The sequence below is a fragment of the Accipiter gentilis genome, chromosome 8 (assembly GCF_929443795.1).
Source record: "Accipiter gentilis chromosome 8, bAccGen1.1, whole genome shotgun sequence".
NCBI lineage: Eukaryota > Metazoa > Chordata > Aves > Accipitriformes > Accipitridae > Astur > Astur gentilis.
This window is the reverse complement of record NC_064887.1, coordinates 7,120,309-7,143,206: the sequence shown is the minus strand read 5'-3', so window position 1 is coordinate 7,143,206 and position 22,898 is coordinate 7,120,309. Positions and strand designations below refer to the sequence as shown.

Below are 22,898 nucleotides of genomic sequence, written 5' to 3'. Positions count from 1 at the left end.
ATGACCAAGAGGTGCTACAGGAGTGCACGGTGTTAGCATGATGATTGTGCTCTGACCTGCTGTGTGAATGTGAAATGTTCTAAAAACATAGATCCACACCGAGGATTCCTGCGCAACTCTGAATACGAATGTCACATTTAAGCTGCAGCTTTACAAAGAAATATGAATTTAATTGCTGATGAATTCCATTTTCTCCCTTATAGTCCTAATTAGTAGTATTAAGAACAAATTAAGACTGCTTGAGAAAGGAAAATCATATGGTAAGTAGCTAGATTAAATGTTAGACAAATTTGTGGAGGATTAAAGCATTTTGTTTCTTTATCGTTCTTTATCCTGCAGGAATTACAACTACCCACTTAATACTGGATGCTGGAATTCTCCCAATATTTTTTAATATATTATGCACTGTGATCCAGTCTTTGAGACTAGCCTTACCAAAGTTACACAATTTATCTAGTGAAGGGCTGACCTGAATATGTTTGCCAGAGTCTCGGCTTATTTTGTATTTTAAGCTGGTTTATTTGGATTGAAAAAATCCAGTATTAGCCAAAATTTAGTTTTGTTAATTAAAAACATTCAAGAGAGCAATTGGTGGATGAGAACTCTAGTGGACTAAAAAAAAAAATAATGAGAAGAAAGTATCAAACTGTCACCTAGAGCTGGGAGATGACTGGGAGTACTTGTTGGTTCAGTCAGGCCTCTTCAGAAACACTTGAGAAATTCTTGCTTAGGGGTAGGTCTTGCTGCACGTTGATATTTCCAGCCATGAGCTGGATGTTTGGCAGGGATCTCCCGGGAATGTTTCAGAGCAAGAGACTGAAGTGAGACTGGTAGTGGAGGATTTGACTTTTTACCATGGAGCTGGGATGCGGAGGGCTGGCGGGATCCTCACAACTGCCAGCCTGGCTGCCTTGGGGCAGGCCTCCCGTCTGTCTCTGGCCCACCAAACCTGAGCACTGGGAAATGCTAGCTGGGGTGGGAGCTTTGGTGTAGCACAAAAGCCAGACACTTGCATTCGCTCAACATATTACAAAATTAATGGCAGGGTGTTGCAGCCTGTCAATCTCTGCCCACCTATCTTCCAGGCATCCAGGCTCCAATCAGATTGGCCCCTGCAGGTCTCTACTAGCTTTACTGCAATTCTGTACAAGAGAAAGTTCTACCCACATAGATCTGGTATCAGGATCATAAAGTGAGGCTGTCTTTCTCCTCAGAACAGGCACTGTTTATCACTGACATATTGAATTAAAGACACTGGCAGTACTTACGAAATAATAATTCAAGCTGAGCTACTCATTGCTGTCACCACCTATAACTGCTGTTGTGTTTATTCAATTAAGAAAGCTAAGCAGATAAAATACTTCTAAATTTCCAGCATTACTTTCAGATTGCTTACAAGCTACAGGACACAAAATAGTAGTGGAGGAAACTTAAAGCCATCTGGGATTAATTTCTCTAGTACAAGCAACATTGTCTCTAGCCTCAGTGGCACAATTCAGCATTCCTAGCAGAAATCATTTCACATAGTAATAGGGAATTAGATATAGTGAGTAACAGTGAGTGAGGCTGGTGTGGAACATAGATAAATTTAGGTCTAAGACAAGGATATGATTGTAAAACAGAAACTGAGACATATGGTTTCTGGTTACATAAAAAATTAAGAGCTAAATACTGTCTGCCCTAAGGAAGAATATTTCCCAGAGCATCTTCTGCTTCAGGAATTCTGCCAGACAGAGCAGGAATGTTCAGCACAGGCTAAAAGAGTGAACATGCATGAAAGTTCAATATCAGCTCAGTGAACCTTCTACAGACTGTGAGCTATTGAGCCACAGCTGGCACAGCATGCCTGGCCTGCATTTGCTGTGATAGCAGCATATATGCACAAGTGACCTACTAAACACCTTCTTTGACAACATCCTGTTGTGATGCACGGGCTGGTTCATTCTACTAGCAAATTTTGGAGTCCTTCCCTAATTCCGTATGGGATAAGAGGATTCAGATGTAAGGATGTATCAAGTCAGAAATGTGTATATATGACTAAGGCAACATGTGTTCTGCAATTTGGTAGCCATGGAATTTGAAGAAAATCCTGAAGACTTGTATCAAGTATAGACAGCACCTGATCCAAGGAGCAGCTCCGAAGGTGCAGCTTCCCATTACACGTAGGACTACTTAGCATCTTACCACTGCCAGAAGTGGGAGGCCCTGCTTCCTTCTCCATCACCTCCCAGCAATTAATGTACCAATTAACACTATTAGCTCAGTTTTGCTCCCCTAGATTTCCTCTGCTTTAGTAAGCTGAACTGTGTTAGGAAGCCATTTTTCAGCTCAGGCTGTGCCTTGGAACTGCCCCTAGGATGTGGGAGCCCTCTTGCTCTCTTCAGAAGGTTGCTGACTCTGAGAACTACAGTAGTGATACAAATATGAGTGCTGTTAAACTGTTTTACTGCTCAGGCTCTTAGCTGAATTGTCCACAGAACATTAGCCTCCAGCTACTGGGATAGCCGGTTTGATGGATAACTGCTATTAGAAATAAGAGTCCAAATTCTGGCTGCAGTTATACTACTGAATGAGTATCTAAAATACTCATTCTGAGTCCTGACTACAACATCTGTTAACTCAAAGCATTCAGCTTTTGCAGATCTTTCTAAGAAGAAATTAGCCCAGCTGCTCTAGCGTAAGAGCAGCCACAGGTATGGCAGATGTCGTTTCCTTGACTCAGAACACCCATTCCCTCTGGGGCACTCCATGCTCTGCAGCAGCAATCTGGTTTTGCTCTCAGATTTTGATGTTATCAGTACCTAATCCCTGCAGCACCAGACAGTCCTTGGCTGCAGTCTCCCACGCTGTGGAATTAAAGCCACCAGGCTGGGTTTTTGCTACATATGCGTCCTCGTAATATTTTATTGGCCTATATTTGCACTGGGCACAAAACAGCTGTGGACACTCTGCTCTCAAATTTGAACTAGGATAGCTGAGCTTGCAAGAACATTGTTTTAAGACTGGGTATTTGACAGTATTCTAATACTTCAGTGTTTGAGATCTTACCCCATCACTCTATACAGCAAGCATACAGAGAGAGTAAAAATGGAGTCTGAGTAGCTTGACATGACAACTGTAAAGTTTCCAGGTTTTACAGCTGTGCACAAGAATGAACAGCACTGATTCCTATTTACTATAGGCTGAGGTCCTTCTCAGTGACATTGTCTTAATCTCAAAATCTGTTTGCTTTTGCTGTCCTCTTCATGATTTCATCATCTGTGTAGATTCCTGACTACTGTTACTGTACCACATGCGCCACAAATCCTGTCCTTAAGTCATATGGGTATACATCTGAAATATCTTCCTGCTGGTGTCAGTGGGCTCCATCAGGGTTTGCACTCCTGAAATCAAGGGCAAAATTTAATTCAGCAAGACTGAACAAATGACCTATCTCAGGGCCCATAGGAGGATGCATTTTGCACATCAGTAGTCACCTCCAGTGCCTCAACTCAGTTCTCAGTATCAATCTTACTACAACCTGCTAAAAGGACCAAAGAAGGCTTTTGCAGAATTAATGAGGCATTTAAACCCTCATTACTGTGATAAAAGATACTAATAGAATGCAAAAATCACTAATGGGGTCTAAGCCATTTTGTCTTGCTTGTATTTTTTGCAGATCAGAGCAGATGTCATATTGTGGAATCCTTTTGCCAAACACAGGGAGTTTTTATCTGTCTTGAGGGTGACACTGTTGCATGGCCTTTCAGTTCCAGTACGGGATCTGAAGGGTGAACCTCCTTATTACACTTCTTCTGAAAGAAAAGGTCCTGACACAGCCCCAGCAGGGCTATGGCTTTGTGAGAAAATCATTCTTTGGAGTGGAAGCACAAGTACATCACATCTTTAGGAATCTTGAAAAGGCTGAATCATATCAAAGGTAACATGACATGCCCAATGCATTTCCAGTATGGTTCCAGCAAGGCAAAGTTATTTAACAAAAAGTGTACGTTTACACTGGAAGATGGCCAGGCCAATTGTCAGGACGATGAACGATTTGTTCCCCTTTAGGGTTGAAGCTTTCCTAATGCATTTTTAACTTCTGGTCCCCATGCACCTCTCCCTCTGTGACTAAGGCCTCCTGACCAGACAGCAGAAATTGCTTCATAGTCCTTCTCCCCAGCATCATTTTCGTCATGGAATTATCTTTTTTTCCATGTTGGTTTCCTTTTGTGCCAAAGAGGAACCACACATTTAGGGGCTTCAGAATCCTTTGTGGTTCAGGCTTCTGTGCAGCTTGACCTTCTTAAAAATTAACCAGAAGCAAACATCTGGTCACATATAGTGCAGAACAGCACAGGCACCAGTCTGTTTTTGTGAGATAAAAGAAAACTGGCAATCTGAATGAGTAAAGAATGGTAGTTTCCCACAGGAGACGGATAAATATTTCTATCATAGTACATTTCTATCATAGTACACAGTGGCTTTTGGCAAAAGATACATGAATGCAGGGCAAAGTTATTTTAAAAAGTTCTTTCATAGTTTAAACACTGGACCATTTAATGCACTCTTAAATATCTTATTGCGCATATATATAATTCAGTCTTCAGCTGTAAACTTTTTAAAGTGTGATTTCTGGTTCTGCACAACCTGGACTTTTTCCAAACTACAGCAGATACTGGGTTTCTCCTGCCCTATTTTCAAGAAATGCAATTTCAATAAAACAGAATATAGCCCTTAGCTTGAAAAGAGGGAAAGGAAATTATTTTACAGAGTGCTCAGGATTCCCATGAAAACATAAATCCTCTACAGTGTTTATATCGTCTTCTAACTACTAATGGTACAAAACCCCCTCCTCTCTCTTGGTTAAGCCAGATTGAGTTTCCTAGTACCTGCTATTAAATTGGATGCAATCCTGAATATTCAGTGGTAAAATGCTCTGACTTATCCTTCAGGTAAACTTCAGAAAGGTACAAATTTGTGTGTCATGGGTTAAGGCATGATTTGATCTTGACTGTATTCACTGAATTATTTTATTTGGAGCTTTTGAACTGAATAAGCCTGGAATGCCATGCTGTCTGGTTAGACTTCAGAAAAACTAAAAATGTATGTGAACCCTGCACTTGCCGGTGCCCAGATTTGCACATGCAGTCAGCTTTATGTAAAACAGGAGGGTGAACCCCCCATTTGGCTGGGATTTATTTCCTCATGTGACTGTTTATGGTGTTTGCTTGTTTGTTTTTATCATCAGCCAAATTTCGTTTCCTTTGGTGACAAATGCAAGTAGTATGATTTAAGTTGCATCAGGATTTACCCTTCTAAATCAAAGGTATTTTGATAATAGCAACAGAATATGGTGGAAATATTAACTGCTAATGTAAACAGTGTGGTCCCAAGTCATATATCTTGTTCTACAAATGTTCGTCCCCAAATTATTGGCATTTTCTATTCTGCTTGTCAGGTAAATATATCTTGCAGAATTAAACAAACCTAATATTTTAAATTGAATGCTATTCCTGCAGGTATATCCCTTTTTTGTCCTTTTGAATAAAACACTCAAAGCCTGAACTATTTAAAAAAATTGACACCTTAATTTTCTTAATTCACAAAAGGCTACTAAAATTTCATTCTTTTATTTTTGGGGACATAGTACAGAGTTAATTTTGATAATTCACACAAGAAAAAGAAGGTAGAGATGTGTGTTGATTCATTGCTATTAATTCCATTGAGGTGCCCCGAAAGCCACATTCCTAGAACAAGACCTCTACTGGGTGCCATATGAGCTGGGAATATTTCCTCTGGCACTACACATTTTTCTGAACACTCCTCAGTGAGGTAATTTCTTTTCCATATGTCTTGGTTCTCTAGCTGTAAGAAAGGAAAATGGTCCTTGCCTACCTCACAGAGGTATTGCACATCATGAGAATAAATTCATTAAAATTCATAAAGCACCAGGTGCGTTAAAGAGAACAAGATGATCCTTAGCCTGAGGATTTATAGTTTTACATATGGAAGAAAATATACTTTCATGAGCCTTGCAGTGCTCGCACCAGAAACTCTGAATATAATTAAGGCAGATTCGTACATCTGTCTCAATGTAGTAATAAAGTGGCGGCTAAAGAGAAAAGCATCATCAGAACAGCATCTCCTGCACAACTTCAGACTCACAGCTGCCTTCTGTATTACTTGTCCTTAGCCCGGAACCTGGCACACTGCCGACAGAGAGGGGCAAGTTATGCAAGGGGAGATTCCTGCACAGGTACCAAGGTGAACTACTTAGCTAAATGGGTATCTTCCACAGACAGCAGAAGTTGCATTTGATTTAAAGCTGGATCAGATTAAAGCAAAAATTCAGACATTTAAGGCCAAAGCGGCACTGAAGATTTTAGGTATAAAGACTAATTGAATGTTGAAAACACTTCAATGCTGCATTCAGTGGCGTCTCTGTCCAGATTGAATCTGGGAGGAAATTAGTAGGGGAAGATTCACATCCACAGATCTTGTCCCCAGTCTCTTGGGGTTCCCTTTAGAAAGGAAGTCTTTCAAGTACTGCTGTTTAGCATGGCAAAAAATGGTTGATTTGTGGATACAATTTTTGAGGCATGAGATTCAGTATGTTGATGAGATTATGTATTTCCTGGTTGATGTGAGGTTTAGAGCCATTTCAGAATTACGCAGTAACAGTGTCACTGTTATGCCCTAATCAAATAATATACACTGGAGGTTTTATTGCTGGTTTTTTTACATAAGACAAATATACAGGGGAAGCACCATCTGCAAAATAATGCAGAATAATAATGTGATTACTGATTAATGTTGCAGGTGTTTAGGATGACCATGAGGGTCTGCAGGAGTTCTTGGTTTCATGCACTGCTAAGTCAGTACATTCTTTAATTTCTGATTAAAACCACTTCTAAAAGCAAAGTCCTCACCTAAAAATTCAAGAAATTCAATCTCTACCAACATCCTCCCTGCTAAAAATTCCAGACCTGACAATGTCATACATAACATCACATGAAATAATATGTATTTCATCATTTCAAAGTGGCTTCAAATCTGAAATCAGTGAGGGTGAATACGTGTATCACCATGCCAAGATTCATGCTTTTAAAATAAACCCCACAATTATGTCACATGTATCATCTCTCCACTTGTACAGTTAGTATTCTTCATTTGCAGAATACCAGATGTTTCCTGTGTAAACTTCTGTGCACACATGCAATTGATAAATTGAGAGGAAATTAATGAATTGAGAAGATAAGCCAATCTGGGCTGAAAAAGATGGTCTCCAGCTGTGAATGGAAGTGATTTATCATTGAGCTACAGGATCAGCTTTTCTAGCTCAAACCAGCAGATACATCATTACATTTAATCCAGACTTCCACATAGATATTTAGGAGTTTTGCAACTGACTTCAGCAGAGCCAGGATTTCACCCATGGTGTTTGCCTAGGCTGAAAGCCCATTCCCCACAGTTGTGTTATTCTTATTTATTTAGTAAATGTGGTTATTTCTGTAGTGGAGGAATAAAAACCATCAGTTTGTGCACTCGGGTTGAAAGACAGCAGCTGTGACTGCTGCTTAGCACGGCAAAAGGAGAGTAAGCTTTATTCTCTCTTTTTAAGCTTCTGTAATGAGAGTGGTTCGTTGGCCTGTCATTGTTGACACCTACCCAAACCAGTGAAGACTTTAAGGTTTTGCAGACTAAAAGCACATGCCTGGTTGGAAACATGAATACCCAAAATATGCATCCAAACTACTATAATTTGCTCAGCTAAATGTTTGTAGGAAATGAAATTATAGATGATATTTGCAAATGTTAGATCAGGACATAATATTATACCTGCAATGAGGCTCAGCAGAATGTAGTGTTCCCAAACCTCACCACTAAACCTGTGGTGTACAGGGGACGAGCCAGACAGAGATGAAGAGATGAGATCGTAACTCAGATGTCAGGTTCCAGTCAAACAGACATTTGGTTGTTTTATGCAAACATAATACTATAGAACTGAATTTAGATTTTGCATGCCCAAATTACTTTTCATCTTACTCATCTCCATGAACTAGCTTACTCTGGGTCTCAAAAGCAACTGAGCTGGTGTGAGGACGGGGATGGGAACCTATGGCGAGGGAGACCCTTTCCAGAGACAGCTGTAAGGTCAGTTTGGATGTAACATTGCACCAGATGTCCCACTATGACTTTACTTGTCTAAGACTGAGGTCTTAGAAACAGCTCAGGATGCCAGAAAGGGTTTCCAAACACTGCCATTATGAAGATAATCATTAAGATTACAGTTTCTTAAATTCCATTTTACTTCTTAGGCTACTCTGTCATACTAAGGGATTCAAAGCTCCAGTAACTTGCTCAGTTCCTTCCACTTGGTGTAGGAATTATAGTCCTTTATGCAGCAGAAACAGAATAATGTGACTTAACATTATGTCACAAATACACATGCATGAATTCCAGTGCACATACATCGTGGCAAAGTCACTAAGGAGATACAGATGTCATGAAGTGGGCATCTTCCCACTGCAGATGAAGATGGTTGTTTTGTGGAAAGCTACAAAAGCTGCCGCACCATGACTAATAGAATTTGGCCCACTCTCAGTAAGACACTGATAAAATAGAAAAACATGAGTTTCAGATGGCCTGGCTAAGTGCAATTTGGAGGAGAAAAAAAAAAGAGATTTTTATAAGCTTTTCATCACAGTTCCTTCTGATTTGAGGTCCCAGTAGCTCTAATTAAAGAGCTTTGTGTGCTGACACCCTGTCAGGGTCAGGAATTTGGGTTTTTGAAAGACAAACTGTGCAACATTTTTAATTTTAGTAACTCAAACTCCGAAGAGAACTCTTTGTGGTTCAGATACACATTTGGCCTAAAAGCCTTTGCCCAATATAATATGAGATCACCGACTTGAGGAACTACCAACCAAAGGCAAAACTTGGTCTTTCTGCATGAGCAAAATAAATCTGAGGCACATACTATGTTCAGTCAGGAAACTAATCCTACTAGAACCAGAAATGTTGAGACAGAGAGGGATATTCAGGCAAGGCTATCAAAATACCATCAGTACTCTAATTCTGGTCTAAAGAACAACCCTCCCTTCTGCCAAACAAAGTAAAACAAACAAGAAAAAGCCACAAAGCAGAACAAATATTATGACAAAAATAAGGAATAAAAAGATGGCCTTTCTAATTGTGTCCTTTATCTGAGAGTTGTTATGAGCAATTGTAACAGCACTTTTAAAAATTATTTCCTGGAAAATGTGGATTTCAGCCCTTATATTTAAGGTTTTGCCTATAACAACTGTCTGCCCTTATTTAAATTAACATTACATTTTAATACTCTCTTGACCTTAATAATAGATTTGATGGTGAGGTCCACAAGCTACATGTGATTTTGCAGGGGTGAAAAACCAACCTACCCCAATGTTGTTAGTACTTCTGATAAATTTGGTGGCCATTCTTTTAAATTTTACTAGAAACAGCCAGTATAAACATCTGATAACTTGAAAATAAGCTTCTGAAATTTACTTTTTCTCAATTTAAACAAAATGTTCATCCTTACGCTCATAACTAATCCTCAGGCCACAGTTCCTCATGCAGTTATGTACAAAATGTTACCTGCAGAAACCAAAAGAATGAATGTAGTTACCGGATTAAGTCAAGCAGTGCATCTGCAGAGCTCATGATGGGCTTTCCACCCTCTTCAGTGCTCTCCTTCTGTGCTGCTCCACCAGGATGGATAATGGAGACCATAATTATTCCCACAATCACAGCCACAAATGTTGTCCACAGGTAGTAAGTGACAGTTATGATACCTAATCGACTGGAAGTCTTGGCATCCAGGGCTGCTAGCCCGGACATTAAGCTGTGAAAAGAAAACACAACAAATATAGTACCTTTTGTGTAACATTAATGCAGCTGAAAACCTAATTTCCTAATTATTCTAGTTTACCTGCTTCTCTTAGGACTGCCTACATATCAGCATTTTTAGAAGCTTGCCAGTAACACCAAAGCTGTAGCCTCTGTGTTCAAAGAGATGTTTCCCAAATGCCATGTGAGATCCTGGTTACTGGAAGGAACTTGCAAGCTCAGGCTGCACAAATGGGACTGAATCCTATCGACTGTTCCCTGAAGTTCGAGGGACCGTTTTACATAACCTGCACATGTGATGGCTCGGTTCATAGGAGCAATGGCAATAATCAGTCATAAAAACTTTGGTATAAAACTCTACACATAATTTTAAAGAATCATAGAATAATTCAGGTTTGATGGGACCTCTGAAGGAAACCTGGTCAACCCCCTCACGCCTTCCTGTGTGAGGCAGGACCACAACTTCAAAATGAAAAACACTAAGGGGCAATCTTGTCATATAGTCCTTTTTTTGACAGAAAAGAATAACTTTTTTTTCTTTCTAAATCAATACAAAGCACAATGTATTTTTGCTTTACCAGGGGGTACACTGGGGAGCGGACTATGTGTCTCCAGGTGAAGTGGGGACAGTGTATGGCATACAGAGGAAACTCCTTTATGGGCAGGTGTGGCTGCACATTGGGGAGCAAAGAAAATGCTATGGTCACTTCAGCCTTTTCTTTCCTCTTTAGTTCCTTGCCCATGACCAGTATCCATCCTCTTGCTTGCATAGTTTGCCTCTGCCAAGCTATCAACTCTCCACCTAGAGTTTTAGCTCCCACTGACCCTCTTTTATAGGCAAATGAGACAGGGCACTGTTTGGTCCCTGAACTTGCTCCAGGCTGCTCTGACAGAGACCCTGACGCTGTTTTCAAGTGACCCAAGGCTGACATTTCAGTTTGCAGTGACACCAGTGTTGCTTGGGGCTTTAAATTGAGATTTAGCTTAGAATAATTATCTGTAAACTCTTCAAAGCATGCACCTCAGGAAAACTGCAGGTGAAATAAAATACCACTTTTACTATTTGGTATGCCCCACTGTCTAGCTTTCTCATCAAAACAGAACTGTTTATCAGGCCTTTCCTCATAAATAGTCATTTACTAAGCTGCACCTCCTTGAATGAGATCTCCTTGACCTCACTTTGCTGAGGTTGTCTAGAGCCAATGCTAAAGTGCAGCTTAACCTTTATAGTAGATTTAATGAAATCAAATGGGTGGGATTTAGTGCTTGGGTTCCTGCTATCCACTAGATTAATTAAGAGAATGTATTGCTTTTCTGCATTGCCAATCTCTCATCTCGCACGGGCTTTGTTAACACGATAGGAGCAAGGGTAAACATTGGTTGCACTGTAATATGGATCATTTAGAAAATGAACATCTCGATAACTCTCAGTCTTGTAACTGTTGTTCTTCCCTCTCTTTTATAATTGTATTTGATAAAGATTCCACCTTTATGCATGTCTGTAAAGCACTGTGTACAAACGCAGCAATACATATTAAAAAAAGAGTAGCAGCAATGATACTTATTTCCTTGGCATTTCTCTTAAATGGGTCCATACAGAAGAGTAAATATTCTAAAATATTTTTTTTTTGATAAAACAGTTGAGTTAAATCCATTTGTCTTAAATGAATATGTTAGTTTTCTGTAAAACAACCTCTATGTTGTTATTAGATTTCCAGGACTGAACTCTTTTTGCAGGTTGAGTTTTCACAGGCCATTGAGCCAGTTCAAGAGTTTGTTGATGCCCAAAGGAGATACCTGTATTGTACTGGACTTCAGCACTGTTCGACCTCTCATCCTAACCTTCCCAGAAAAAAAAAGAAGACTGAAAATCAGGTTGATTTTTAACTAGCTGGATATTTTTCATGGTAATAATTTTCAGTGTTCTTTACAGATACATTATGCAAGGAAAGAGACACCAGTGGTATGAAGGCCTGACCGTTGACCAGCAGATCTGTAACTTGCAGGTAGGACACTATGCAGAGTGATTACTTGGAGAGGGCACTATCAAGGAGACAGACAGTACACTTCTCTTCCTGGTACTGCCCTGAAGCCACTATCAATGTGTTAAAGCCACACTGTTTCTGTTGTCCTTGATGCCGCTGCATTGTCTTTGTTCTACAGAACAACAGAGATATGAACCCTGCACGTAGCGCTTGAACTGTCTTGATTGTTCACCTGAGAAGTATGTCCAGAAGTACTTTGGGACCCAAATCCTAATTAAATATGTCCAATGGTTCATGTGCTTTTGGGGGTGCTACCTCAGCCTCAAGATGTTGGGCTGTTAGGATCTGGGAGGATGTTGTGCAGCTAGAATCTAATCATACATTGGCTCTTAGGTGACAAATCCTGAGGGGGCTAATAATGAGATTGCTCTGTCTTGGGGATATTCATTAACAAGATCATCATCTGTAATGAGATTATCCTGTCACCAGATAAAGTCATGCCCAGTTCATGCTGTGATGAGAAAGTCCTCAAAAGTAATTAACTATGGAGGTGCAACAGGGGTAACTGTGGTGTGACAGAAGCCTGAACAAAGGTCTGTGTTCAGACAAAGGTCTGTGTTTTTCATGGCATGCAATGCTCAGTTTTAAGAATGGACCAGTGGAAGCAATTCTCCAAAGGCTGTGGAGTAACACTGGTCATGTCATTTTAAGCAATTGCTCAGAATCATTTTTGGAAAGAAATGCCTGTAACTAGTATGAGACAGCAATCTCTCATTAACTATTTTTCATTTGACTTCGTATGTTTGATGTCAGAGGCAACAGGATAGAAGACATAAAGATTAAGAGACATATTGATTATCACAGTTATTGTATGAAGTAATACACAGTTATATCACAGGAGTAGCTCACTGATCTCTAGAGCTCTAACGTTCACATAATGTAGCCAAAGAATGACAAGAAAAAGTACTTTTCTTATTTCCTAGGGAATAAGAAAGTCAGGAGGAATAAGCTTCCAGATGGTTTAACTTAAGATCACTGTATCATGTTCAGGTTTTCCCTTTAAATCTAATTTTCATCAGACACTCTTGGCTACATAAAAACTTCCCCAAAAGTTTCCCAAGCTTCTTCTAAGACTGAACAAAGATGTTCCCATGCCATCCACTACCAGACTCTCATGAAACACAATGGAGTGTACCTTTAATTCTTGTCAAGCCTCAGAATCTGGTTAGGCTTAAAATAACAGGACAGATATTTGATTTGTAGATTAAAATAATTTGACTAAACTAAGTAGTTTCCACACTATGTTTCATGCGTAGCTTCCATTACATGTTTTAATGATTGCCAAATGGACAAAACAGGATTAAGACAATGAAAAACAATCTGCAGCTTTTCTGAATAATTACAGTACATCTCACTCATTTAATCAGTCTGACAGAAAAAATTCCACAAAAGTGTAATTTCATGTTCAGGGAGCATTTCTTAGTTTGTATACAAAAAAAATGATGTCAAGCCTAAGGCTTCCAAAATATGTGTTAATGAGTTTGGGATGAGATATTAAAACTTGTAGTGCAGGATTTAAGTGAAATCTCTGATTACTGTGATTTAAGAGGTTTCTTGCACCTTGCTTTGAAATATCTGGTGCTGGATATAATAACAGACACCATAATAAACTAAGTAGCCCCATGACCTCTTCATCTCTTGCATTGATTGTTCCATTTACATATAAAAATAATCTTCCTCTGGCTTTTCTTTCTTCTGTCCAGAATAGTCTGCTTAATTTTTTTTATTCTATCTTGTTTATCCAACAAATCTTGAATGAAATTGTGTATTCTCAGAGACTACACATGATTTGAAGAATAGCCCCCCAGATTGTTGTATCTGCTCTATATCTGTGTAAATATCTGTCCTATGGTCCTTATATGTCTGTGGCCTTCAAGCCTCTTCAAAGTTGTGTTTTGATAACCTGAAGATCTCTACACAATACAAACATGATGCTCCACAATATTTTCAGGTTTACAGTCTTTCTAAGGTTTGTATTTTTATTCTTAACAAGTAAAAGATATCTGGCATTTTACTGGGACTTAGGTAATTCTAAATCTACTCTGCTTTGTTTTCTGGGAAATAAGTTGTTCTGATGCAGCCAAATCTGTCTTGTCTCTTCTCTGAACTATCTAGCCACGTTTTGATTGGAGGAAAAAAGTCAGAAGGCCAGTAAACCAAATAGCAGCATTTTGATCAAAAGCTGGATATGGCCAATAATTCAAAAAAGTTTATTTAATTGCAGCATTTTAGTGGGACAAATATTTAAGACAATTACTTCACTAAGACTTCCATTGTTTCATTGCTGATTGTTAGTAATAAAAAACCCTAGCTAAATTATTTCATCTAGGATGGCTTGATTAAAGTTTGTTTACTTTTTTTTTTGACAGTCCATATGATTTATGAAAGGTTACAATAAATGATTTCTTTATGGGGTCCTTCTTCAGGGAGGAAGGTAGAGAGCAAAGCCAGGATCAGTGGAAGATCTAATAAAACCTAGACTAAGCTTTTAAGGGGAAACTAGAAGGGAAGAGGAAGACCTCAACAACTCCATGAATTATTATATGTGAGTCATTAAACTGACGTAAAGTCAGTTACTAAGTTGTTTAAAATAGTGGTAATAGTACAAACCAGTGAAACTATAAAGTAGCAAGTTTCATGTCTGCTTTGAGAGAAATCTTTGTAAAAACCCCAAAGCTACTATAGCAATTTTGGCGTAATGAGGAAGGGAATTCTTTCAATATCTTGGAAGTCTAATTAGTCCCATGCAAACAAGTAGCTAAACCCTTATGAATACCTCTAGTCTTGTTCTGGCTGTCACTGATAAGCATCAGAGTACTTATGAAGTATTTTATTTACAAATAAAAATAGAACTTTCTATCTTCTCTGCAATTCTCTAGTTTTTTCTGTTGCTTTCTGATAAAAGCACATTTTTTGACCTGTCTCAAGATCAAAACGTATATCCCCAGAAAGGGAAAATACAAGAAGCTGCTGTTAAGACCCCATTCTGCATGTTTATTTTGTCTTCCTCTCCACCAGAAGCCATCTGGATGTTGCTTTGAAATAGATGGATTATGGATAAAGTTATCAGAAGGGATTAGTGTGATTAGAAAGACATTAATCCTGTCAAGAAGTAATGGTCAAGTATTAACCACCAACAGTTGTTCCTAGAATCATGTTTGTTTTCATTCATCCCATACCCTCCCTCACATTCTCATTTCGTAATTGCATGCCGTAGAAAAGACCTTCCTAAGCAAGTTCTCCCAGTGAGGCTGGGAAGCTTCTCTAACAGCTACATTAGAGATTATTATATTACAGTTGAGCATCATGAAAGTGAAGTGCTGGCTTCACTAATGCTGCTTGATCATGCAGGCAGGCTGTCGCTTACCTTTTTGTCCAGGTCAGTGCCTTCAAGTTTCAACATGGTAATAATCTCCATTTCCATAGCACAAGCCATTTAATCGTCTTAAAATGATTTACTAATATAACCTACTATCATACAGAAGGCAGTATCTCCATTTTACAGACAAGGAAACAGAGAAATTAAGGCACTTTATTTAAATACAAACAATTTACAGTGAAGAAAGTTATGCCCGAAGTGATCTCTGTATTGCAGTGGACCATCAGACTTTTCCTCATCTGTGTCCACCTATCTGTGCTTTCATGCCAGGCTGCTTCACTTCCCTGGAGGTACCATTTATGGAGGAACAGTTTGCAACAAAGAAAATAAGACTCTTTACAGTAATGAGAAAGAGATAAGAAACTTTCTCTGGCTCTTTCTGTAGTTTGATGCTTGATTTTGCTCTTAGTCTCTAGTGTAGTTAAAATTATTTCAGCAGTGACAGAGGTATCAGAATGACTTTTTCTTTCCAGGATATTCTTTTGCTTTCTTCTAACATGACAGAATACCTACAGAGCAAGACACTGCCATGGCTGTGATAGAGAAGCCTGCTGCTCTCATCACATGCCAGAGTGACAGCGGTACTGGTGGGAGGACTGTAGCCTGTCCCTGCCTCTCCTTCACTCTGCATCGTTTGCCCTTACTTACAGTGGTATGTTACAGTTTTCTTTTTTCATCTCCCAATGTCATATTACACTGCACAGGAAAAAAATGCCTCCTGCCCATACGTGCACAAAAAGCTAGATAGCACATCTGTTGGTCTGTACCTGTAGACATATTACAGAAAATCAAGGGGCATCTTGGTTGGAAGCTAGTGCCACCCTGCAGCTCCAGTCCCATCCACCCACTGCTAAGTGATGCCATGACTTCTCATGTGGCATGACACCATTTGTCTAAGTACAGAGGAAGAAAAAATCCTGCAATAATCCATGCTCACACCCCGAACTAAGCTGGATCGGGTAGGTGGTGTGCACTTGTAGAAGGGCAGCCCACTTTTATAGATGAACACTCTTTCTGCGTATGTTTGTGTATAGTCCAGACAGGCAATAAAATGACACCTAGGCTGTCTGTGAATTTTACTCAGACTCCAATGGTTTTGCAGACTCCCGGTGTACTAACAGGCCTCTGCTGATCTGAAGACAGCTAAGGAACTATCATGTTCACTTGTAGTCAGTGGAATGATCCCCATGTATTATTAAAAGTTTCATAGTATTATAGCATGATTTTCAGAGGCGACGAGAAGTCTAGAATCCTCCTGAAGATCCAGGGGGCTACGAAGGTTTGTCTCCTTTGAAAATCAAGTAATAGCAAACAGCATTTTTAAAGTTTAGATATCTTGGTATAAATGAAATAGTGTCTATGCTCAGAAAAAAACAAATACAAAAAGTGGTAGCTGAGCTGTTTTACAAATAGGACTGTTGCAGCAGTTTCTGTATGGTTAGATTATCAGCCGTAAATAGCACCTGAAATGTGAATTAACTTTTCAGAGAGCCTCAGTCTATAGCTATTTCACTAAACGCAGTGGAAGCTCAAAGGTATCAGGCATGATGGAAAATCTGGCTTTTGATCTTCAAACAATGAACAATATGTTACAAGATCTTGCTGTCTGCAATACATCGTTTGCAGTAATTGTGTTTAAATTCACAGCTAGGATGCTGGAAAAGAAAATGAAATCTACAAAAGAAACCAAATCTACATTTCTAGTACATCATAACATGCAGCGTTTTCAGATTCTGTTTTTTAAATAACGCTTTATAAAATAGTAATAGTTTTATTTTTTTACCCAAAATGTTGAGATCTCCTTTTCCTTATTATCTAGCACTTGTAACTGTTAATGATAAACTGACATATATAGCAAAAATCCTGCCAGGAATTCACATCATGCAATGTATTTTCTTAGTGTGCAATAGGAAATCTGGTTTTATGGACTAATGTAAACAAGGCAGGACTTTGTACAGCACACTGTGGAGATCAATATCCAATGGCTATTGCATTACTGCTTCCTCCCAAATAGCCCAATATGCGAGGCTACTGCGATACATCTATAAATACTGGAAGGGATGAGCAGCAGCCTTTGATCACTGACTGATGAAGGAGATGACTGATGAAGGAGATCTGAGTCATTGTAGTATAGCTCATGCAGAATTCAGGCTGGCTTGTTGACTTTAGTTGTTCTGATAAAAAAAAGTATTTCCTAAATTCAAAGGTCAGGATGCAAATGAAAACAAATTATTAAACAGCTTCACATCTGTGGAAAGCACCAAGAATCTGAATAATATTTGATTTTCTGTTCTGTCAGTTCTTTCAAGTGTTTTTAGATTAAGAAAAGGGCAAAAGGATTTGAAACACAAATTTGGATTATAAACAAATGTCAGATTTATTCAACTGTATATAGTTCATACATGTTTCTGTCCTAAGAAAACAGGGAATCCAGCCAGCCCCTCAAGCTTCACATCATTGCCATTTCTTTTGCGAAACACTGAAGTATTTTGGACCTCTTAGAGGACTACAGAGAAAATCTGTCAGGTCACAAACTGCTCATACTCCATTTGTAATCACTTCAGTGCTTTCCACACCCATTCACTTTGTGACCATAGATTTCTACTTCACATTGCTAGATCCCTACTGACACTGCCTAAATAATTTGTACTGAGTTGATCCAATTTTGTCATTACAACACACGTAACTGCAACATGTCATTTTTCACTGAAACAGTTTGGACCTCTAGGTTGCACAAGCAAAAGAAGACGCTAGAAAACAGTATGGGATCTGACCATTAGACTCCCTATTCCTAAACACAGCTAAGAACATCAGTAATGTTACAGATGATAATGTAGTGAAATCTCTGAAGATGTCTGAGGCACAGAGGAGGGATTCTTAATAAGGCTTCCTAAGAAGGTAGAATGGAATTTTCCTCTACAAGCTCAAGCAATCTCAAAGCATCCTTTGGAGGACGTTTGGGGTAATCTGACATCAGTTCTGCAATATAATAGCAACATGGATAATTTAAAGTAGTATAAAGGTGTTGAGTGAGATTGCTCTCTGACCAGTTCTTCTTGGGTAATCCTTCCCATTCACTTTCATCCAAGTACAGTTTTGCTTTTCACTCTGAAAGTAAACATATATATCCTGTCTAGTAATCTCCTTAAAACTCATACCTCTAGACTGACTTTCTCCACAATAAAGACTGTAGATTGCATATACTAGGAAAGCACTAACAGCTTGTTCTCACTGAAGTGAAATATATTTTTATTATTATTAACATTACAGTGATACACGACAGGTAGTTCAGAAATTTAATTCTATGGGAATTCTCCAGCTGCTTTGGTACATTATAAAATACTGTTCTGAGCAGGCTCCTCAGAGAGCCATAGGCAGCATTTTGCAGCTGCTCCTCAACACCTCACTAGATAATACAGTACATAAATTTGATTGCACTTGATTATGCCCCAGTTTGGCAGCTGTACAAGCAGAAGAACAGAGTGACTGGTATTTAGGAAAGAATGAACAGAGGGAATAGTTTTAACTCAAACATAGCAGAAAATACCAAGCCAAAACCACCCAGAAGCTTATGCTATCTATCCTTTCCCATTCAGTCTTCAGTAAAATCACGTGAATTTGTCAAGACAACATAGGAAGTATCTCTCAGCACCAGGAATGGATTAGAAGAAACAATACCGCACATATTGTCATTCACGTAAAACCAGTATTATTGAGTGAACTAATTTTGGCTGTCCTCTTGGTTTAAATTTAATGATAAATAAGAAAAAAGATAGATGTCATAGCCTTTCAGAGATCTGTATTTTCCTTCTGAACGGACGTTATATTGACTGTATCATGACTTATAATCATGGTAGAAGATTTAGATTGAAAATTTCAGTACTGGCCTCGGAGTGTTTGGGTCAAATTTTTCATCCCTACCAATTGGTAAACTTAAGTAGTAAACCAGACAGATAATCTCCAGTCTGTGGTCTATTATCAGTTTCATCTACAGCTGACAACAAGCAAAACAGTGCACGACACAATTTAGCCAAGCTAATGGTCTGTCTCGCAGCATGTTTTTAACCAAATGCTAAACTCCCAAAGAATATACTGTTGCTGTGAAGTTATTTAGGGTATGTCTGCACAGACAACTGCAGACAGACATGAACTCACTCTGCCTTCACTCTGAGCTGCCAAGGCTGGTCCGGAAGCCATATAGCCACATTAGTCCTTCACATAGGAGCTTGGGCGCAAAGCCATGCTAATGCGGCTATACAGCTTCCGGCATGGATCTGGCACTGGTCTGCCCAGTTTGGCTTGTGGGCTAAGTGAGTTCACATCTGCTTGCATCCAGAGCATCTCTACAACCTCTCGAACAGCTTACACAATTGTCAACTCTTCCAATGTAACCAATGAGTCCTGAGAGGCAAAATTTGGCATGGCACAGTATAGCTGAACAACGACCGAATTCCATTAGAACAGAATGAGCAATATTTTTCATTAGTGGGATATTAAAATGCCAATGCGTTCCCCAAACCAGAGAGCTGTGAAAAAAAAATTATATGGGGAAAAGGGTGCTATAACAGAGTAGTTTCTAATTAAATACTAGGCTTTAACAGCATGAGTAAGAATGACCCACTCAGGAGTCTGAGCAGAAGGATAAGGGATTACCAGAACTGATGGCATTATGGACAGGAATCCCCTTAAAGACAGACAGTTCTATATTTAGCATATCATATTTAATTCAGCAACAAACCCCTAATATTTATTACTACCCCCAAGTAAGCCTTCAAATAAGTATAAAATCTTATTAGCATACAATTGCTTGTATCAGGCACAACATACTCAGAGGAACAAACTTTATAATTTGAGAAAATACAGGTCAAAACAGTTATTTAGCTTTGACTACAAAGGGAACAATCTTTCTTAACAGATTCCGCACATGGAATAGGATCAAATCTCTGCTACTCATTATTTCTTAAATAGCTAGAAAATGGTCAGTGGTAAATAAATACAAAATGTAATAATTATCACAAGTTTAAACAAAACAAACTGCTTTTTCTAAAGGGAATATTAATAACATAACAAGCCTGTCAACGACAGCTGAACAGTTCAATTCTGCCCTGACAATTCTTTCCCACAAGCAGTCTCACTGCTTACCATAGTCTTGGAAAACTGAGCCCTATATCTATTACAAGATAAAAGCTTAATGATATAAACAAGGAGGGTGTTGAAATAAAGGATGCAATTTTCTATTACATATATAGGTAGACATATAAGACAAAGAGAACTCAATAGGTTCAGCTGGTGTAAACCTGTGTAACTCTAGCTTTAGCCTGCTTTTCTGAAGAAGCAAGGCTTATGCAGTCAAATTCTGTGTGTGAGAGCGCCCTTACTAGCAACGTTTTAATTCATTTTTCTCTCAAATTATGCAGAGGGGATGGAAGGCTCTGAAAGAGAGAACTAAGTTCCTGCAAGGTCTGTGAAACTATACGGCTGAATATAGGAAAGAAAGAATCTGTGCCCTTCTAGTATTATCTTGAAAAAGAACCAGGGGCTGCAAGCCCTGCCTCTTCTCCAGCCTGCCCTACAGATCTGCAGCACACACATTTTGCAAACAGCCTTTGAAGATGCAGGAGGTCTGGTCCAGTGGAGGTTCTGCTTGCCCAGAGCTCTGCAGCACACTGGGAGCCAGACCTCCTCCTCCCCTGCGGGCTCACTGGCACCTCTGTGTTTTGCACAGAAAGGGACAGTTCAATTTCCTTTCTGGGGTAAAGGCCACAGTGTAAGCTCTCTGCCTACTGGAAGGAATCCATGCCAAAAAGAAGCATTCTAAACAGCAGTGGTAAATTTTTCAGTCGGAGTTTGCAGCTTCTTCAAAACCTCAGTCACAAGATACAAAGTTGTAACAGATCAGGTTTCAGTAATGGCCTCCCCCAAAAACTTAAGTCAATGAAGTTACCCTTACAGAAAATCAAGTTTCTGGCCAGCTGGAAGTCAGTCAGTACAAAACTGGTAACCTGAGATGAAGATGATGGGGCAAGGAATGGGAACAAGACAAAGATGCTCCAAAGGGAGGTGACGGCGTGTGGGTTATGGCACAGTGCCTGCCAGCATGGCTGGCCTGCGCTTGAGCCAGCGCCCATGCGTGGCACCGCTGGCACAGGCAGGATTTGGTCAGAGGGTTTATATTACCTTTAGCAAATGTGAGAAGGTATTAATGGGAAAGTTGAGTTTTTGTTCCCTCTCCCACTTTTTTTGCTTCATGCGGAGCACAAAGACATTGACATCAGATTTGATTATTTTGAGCATTTAGAAGTTGAGAAACTAAAGTGATGCACAGGTATCTCTGCCAATCAACTTGTCACAAAAGCGCTACCTACAGGTGAAGGATATGTCTGTGTTTAAGTTTATAATTAACCATAGTGAAAGAGAGTAGAGATCTTACTGTTTTCTGGGTAGGCAGCACTATTACAAAACGCCTTGGATGAATGGCCTCCCAGATGCACAGGTCCTCCCTGCACTGGAGTGACTGGGCACCCCTAACAACTCGTGGTTCCTCAGTCTACCAGACAGAGCCACCTCCTGGCTACAGGGTGTCATACACCTCCACACACGCCGGGAAATACATTAGATGGAAGGAAAGACGGTTTAACAAACTTGAGCACCTTGGGACAGCTGATCAGCAGAAGACCTGCACCCATGTTTTTTTTTAAACATATCAGAGGATTCAGGGCAGGATGCACTGAGGTTCCCCTCTGTCACTGCCACGTATATATGTGCCTGTTTGAAAACCTGAGATATGGGTTGAAAACTTGCATATATGGGAGAAAATACGTTATTTGCATGGCAGTGGTCAAATGAGGATCAAGGCCTCTGTCCCAAAGAGAATCAGGGAACTTCAGATCACCTGCAGTCGATCTTTCAGGCATGTTGAGGACATCCCCTTGTCCAGCTGCAGTAAGAGCTCAGGCAGAGCCTAAGTGCGTAACTATGAATTCAGATTTGGCTCCTATTCTCTCCAAGCTCTTTAATATTCCCGTTCCTAGGTTTAAAAATAGTATCCTATGTTTATAAATATAATAAACACTGCACATCTGGTAACTACAGGGTCAAAAATTTGATCTTGTAACGCTCCACTACTGAGTATTCCTAGGGCAGACACAGACTGTCAGCCTATTTGTTATAATTTTTTTTCTTTATGTTGCTAATAGAAGTGGCATCCTTTGCTATGTGGGTACCTGTTCCCATCGCTGAGAAGAGCAAACTCTGTACATGAGACACAGTGGATACTAATAGGCATAAGCAGGGCTAAACCTCAGGCAGAGGATGAGGGCAATAAATATATACTTATTTTAGAGTAGTTGTATGATGCTATGAAGGTTGTTTATGTAACCAGGTAACTGAAATAACATCAACCCCCATCCTTAATGAAAGTCCATGTCAGAACAAAAACAAAAGCTCATGCAGGGCTCAGACTGGCAGGCTAATGTTTGATGGTTGCTTTTTCAAGATTTTTCTGTCTGTGGGAAAACAAAAAGTAAGACCACAGGTGATAGGAGACATCAGAAACAGGTACAGGTGCTCGGGGATACAGCAGTTCCAGGTGCTGGGACAGAGTTGGGTAAAACAAGGAA

General features: G+C 39.5%; 1 protein-coding gene across 3 annotated transcripts in view; it reads right to left on the bottom strand.

Annotated features, from left to right (window-relative positions):
• The window catches only part of SLC1A7 (solute carrier family 1 member 7), a 58,663-nt gene that overhangs the window by 30,511 nt on the left and 5,254 nt on the right, over positions 1-22,898 (bottom strand). For all 3 annotated transcript variants that reach the window (XM_049809207.1, XM_049809204.1, XM_049809206.1), the window contains exon 3: positions 9,635-9,850. In XM_049809207.1, coding sequence (XP_049665164.1) covers positions 9,635-9,850 — 216 coding nt within the window. The remainder of the gene's footprint in view (positions 1-9,634; positions 9,851-22,898) is intronic.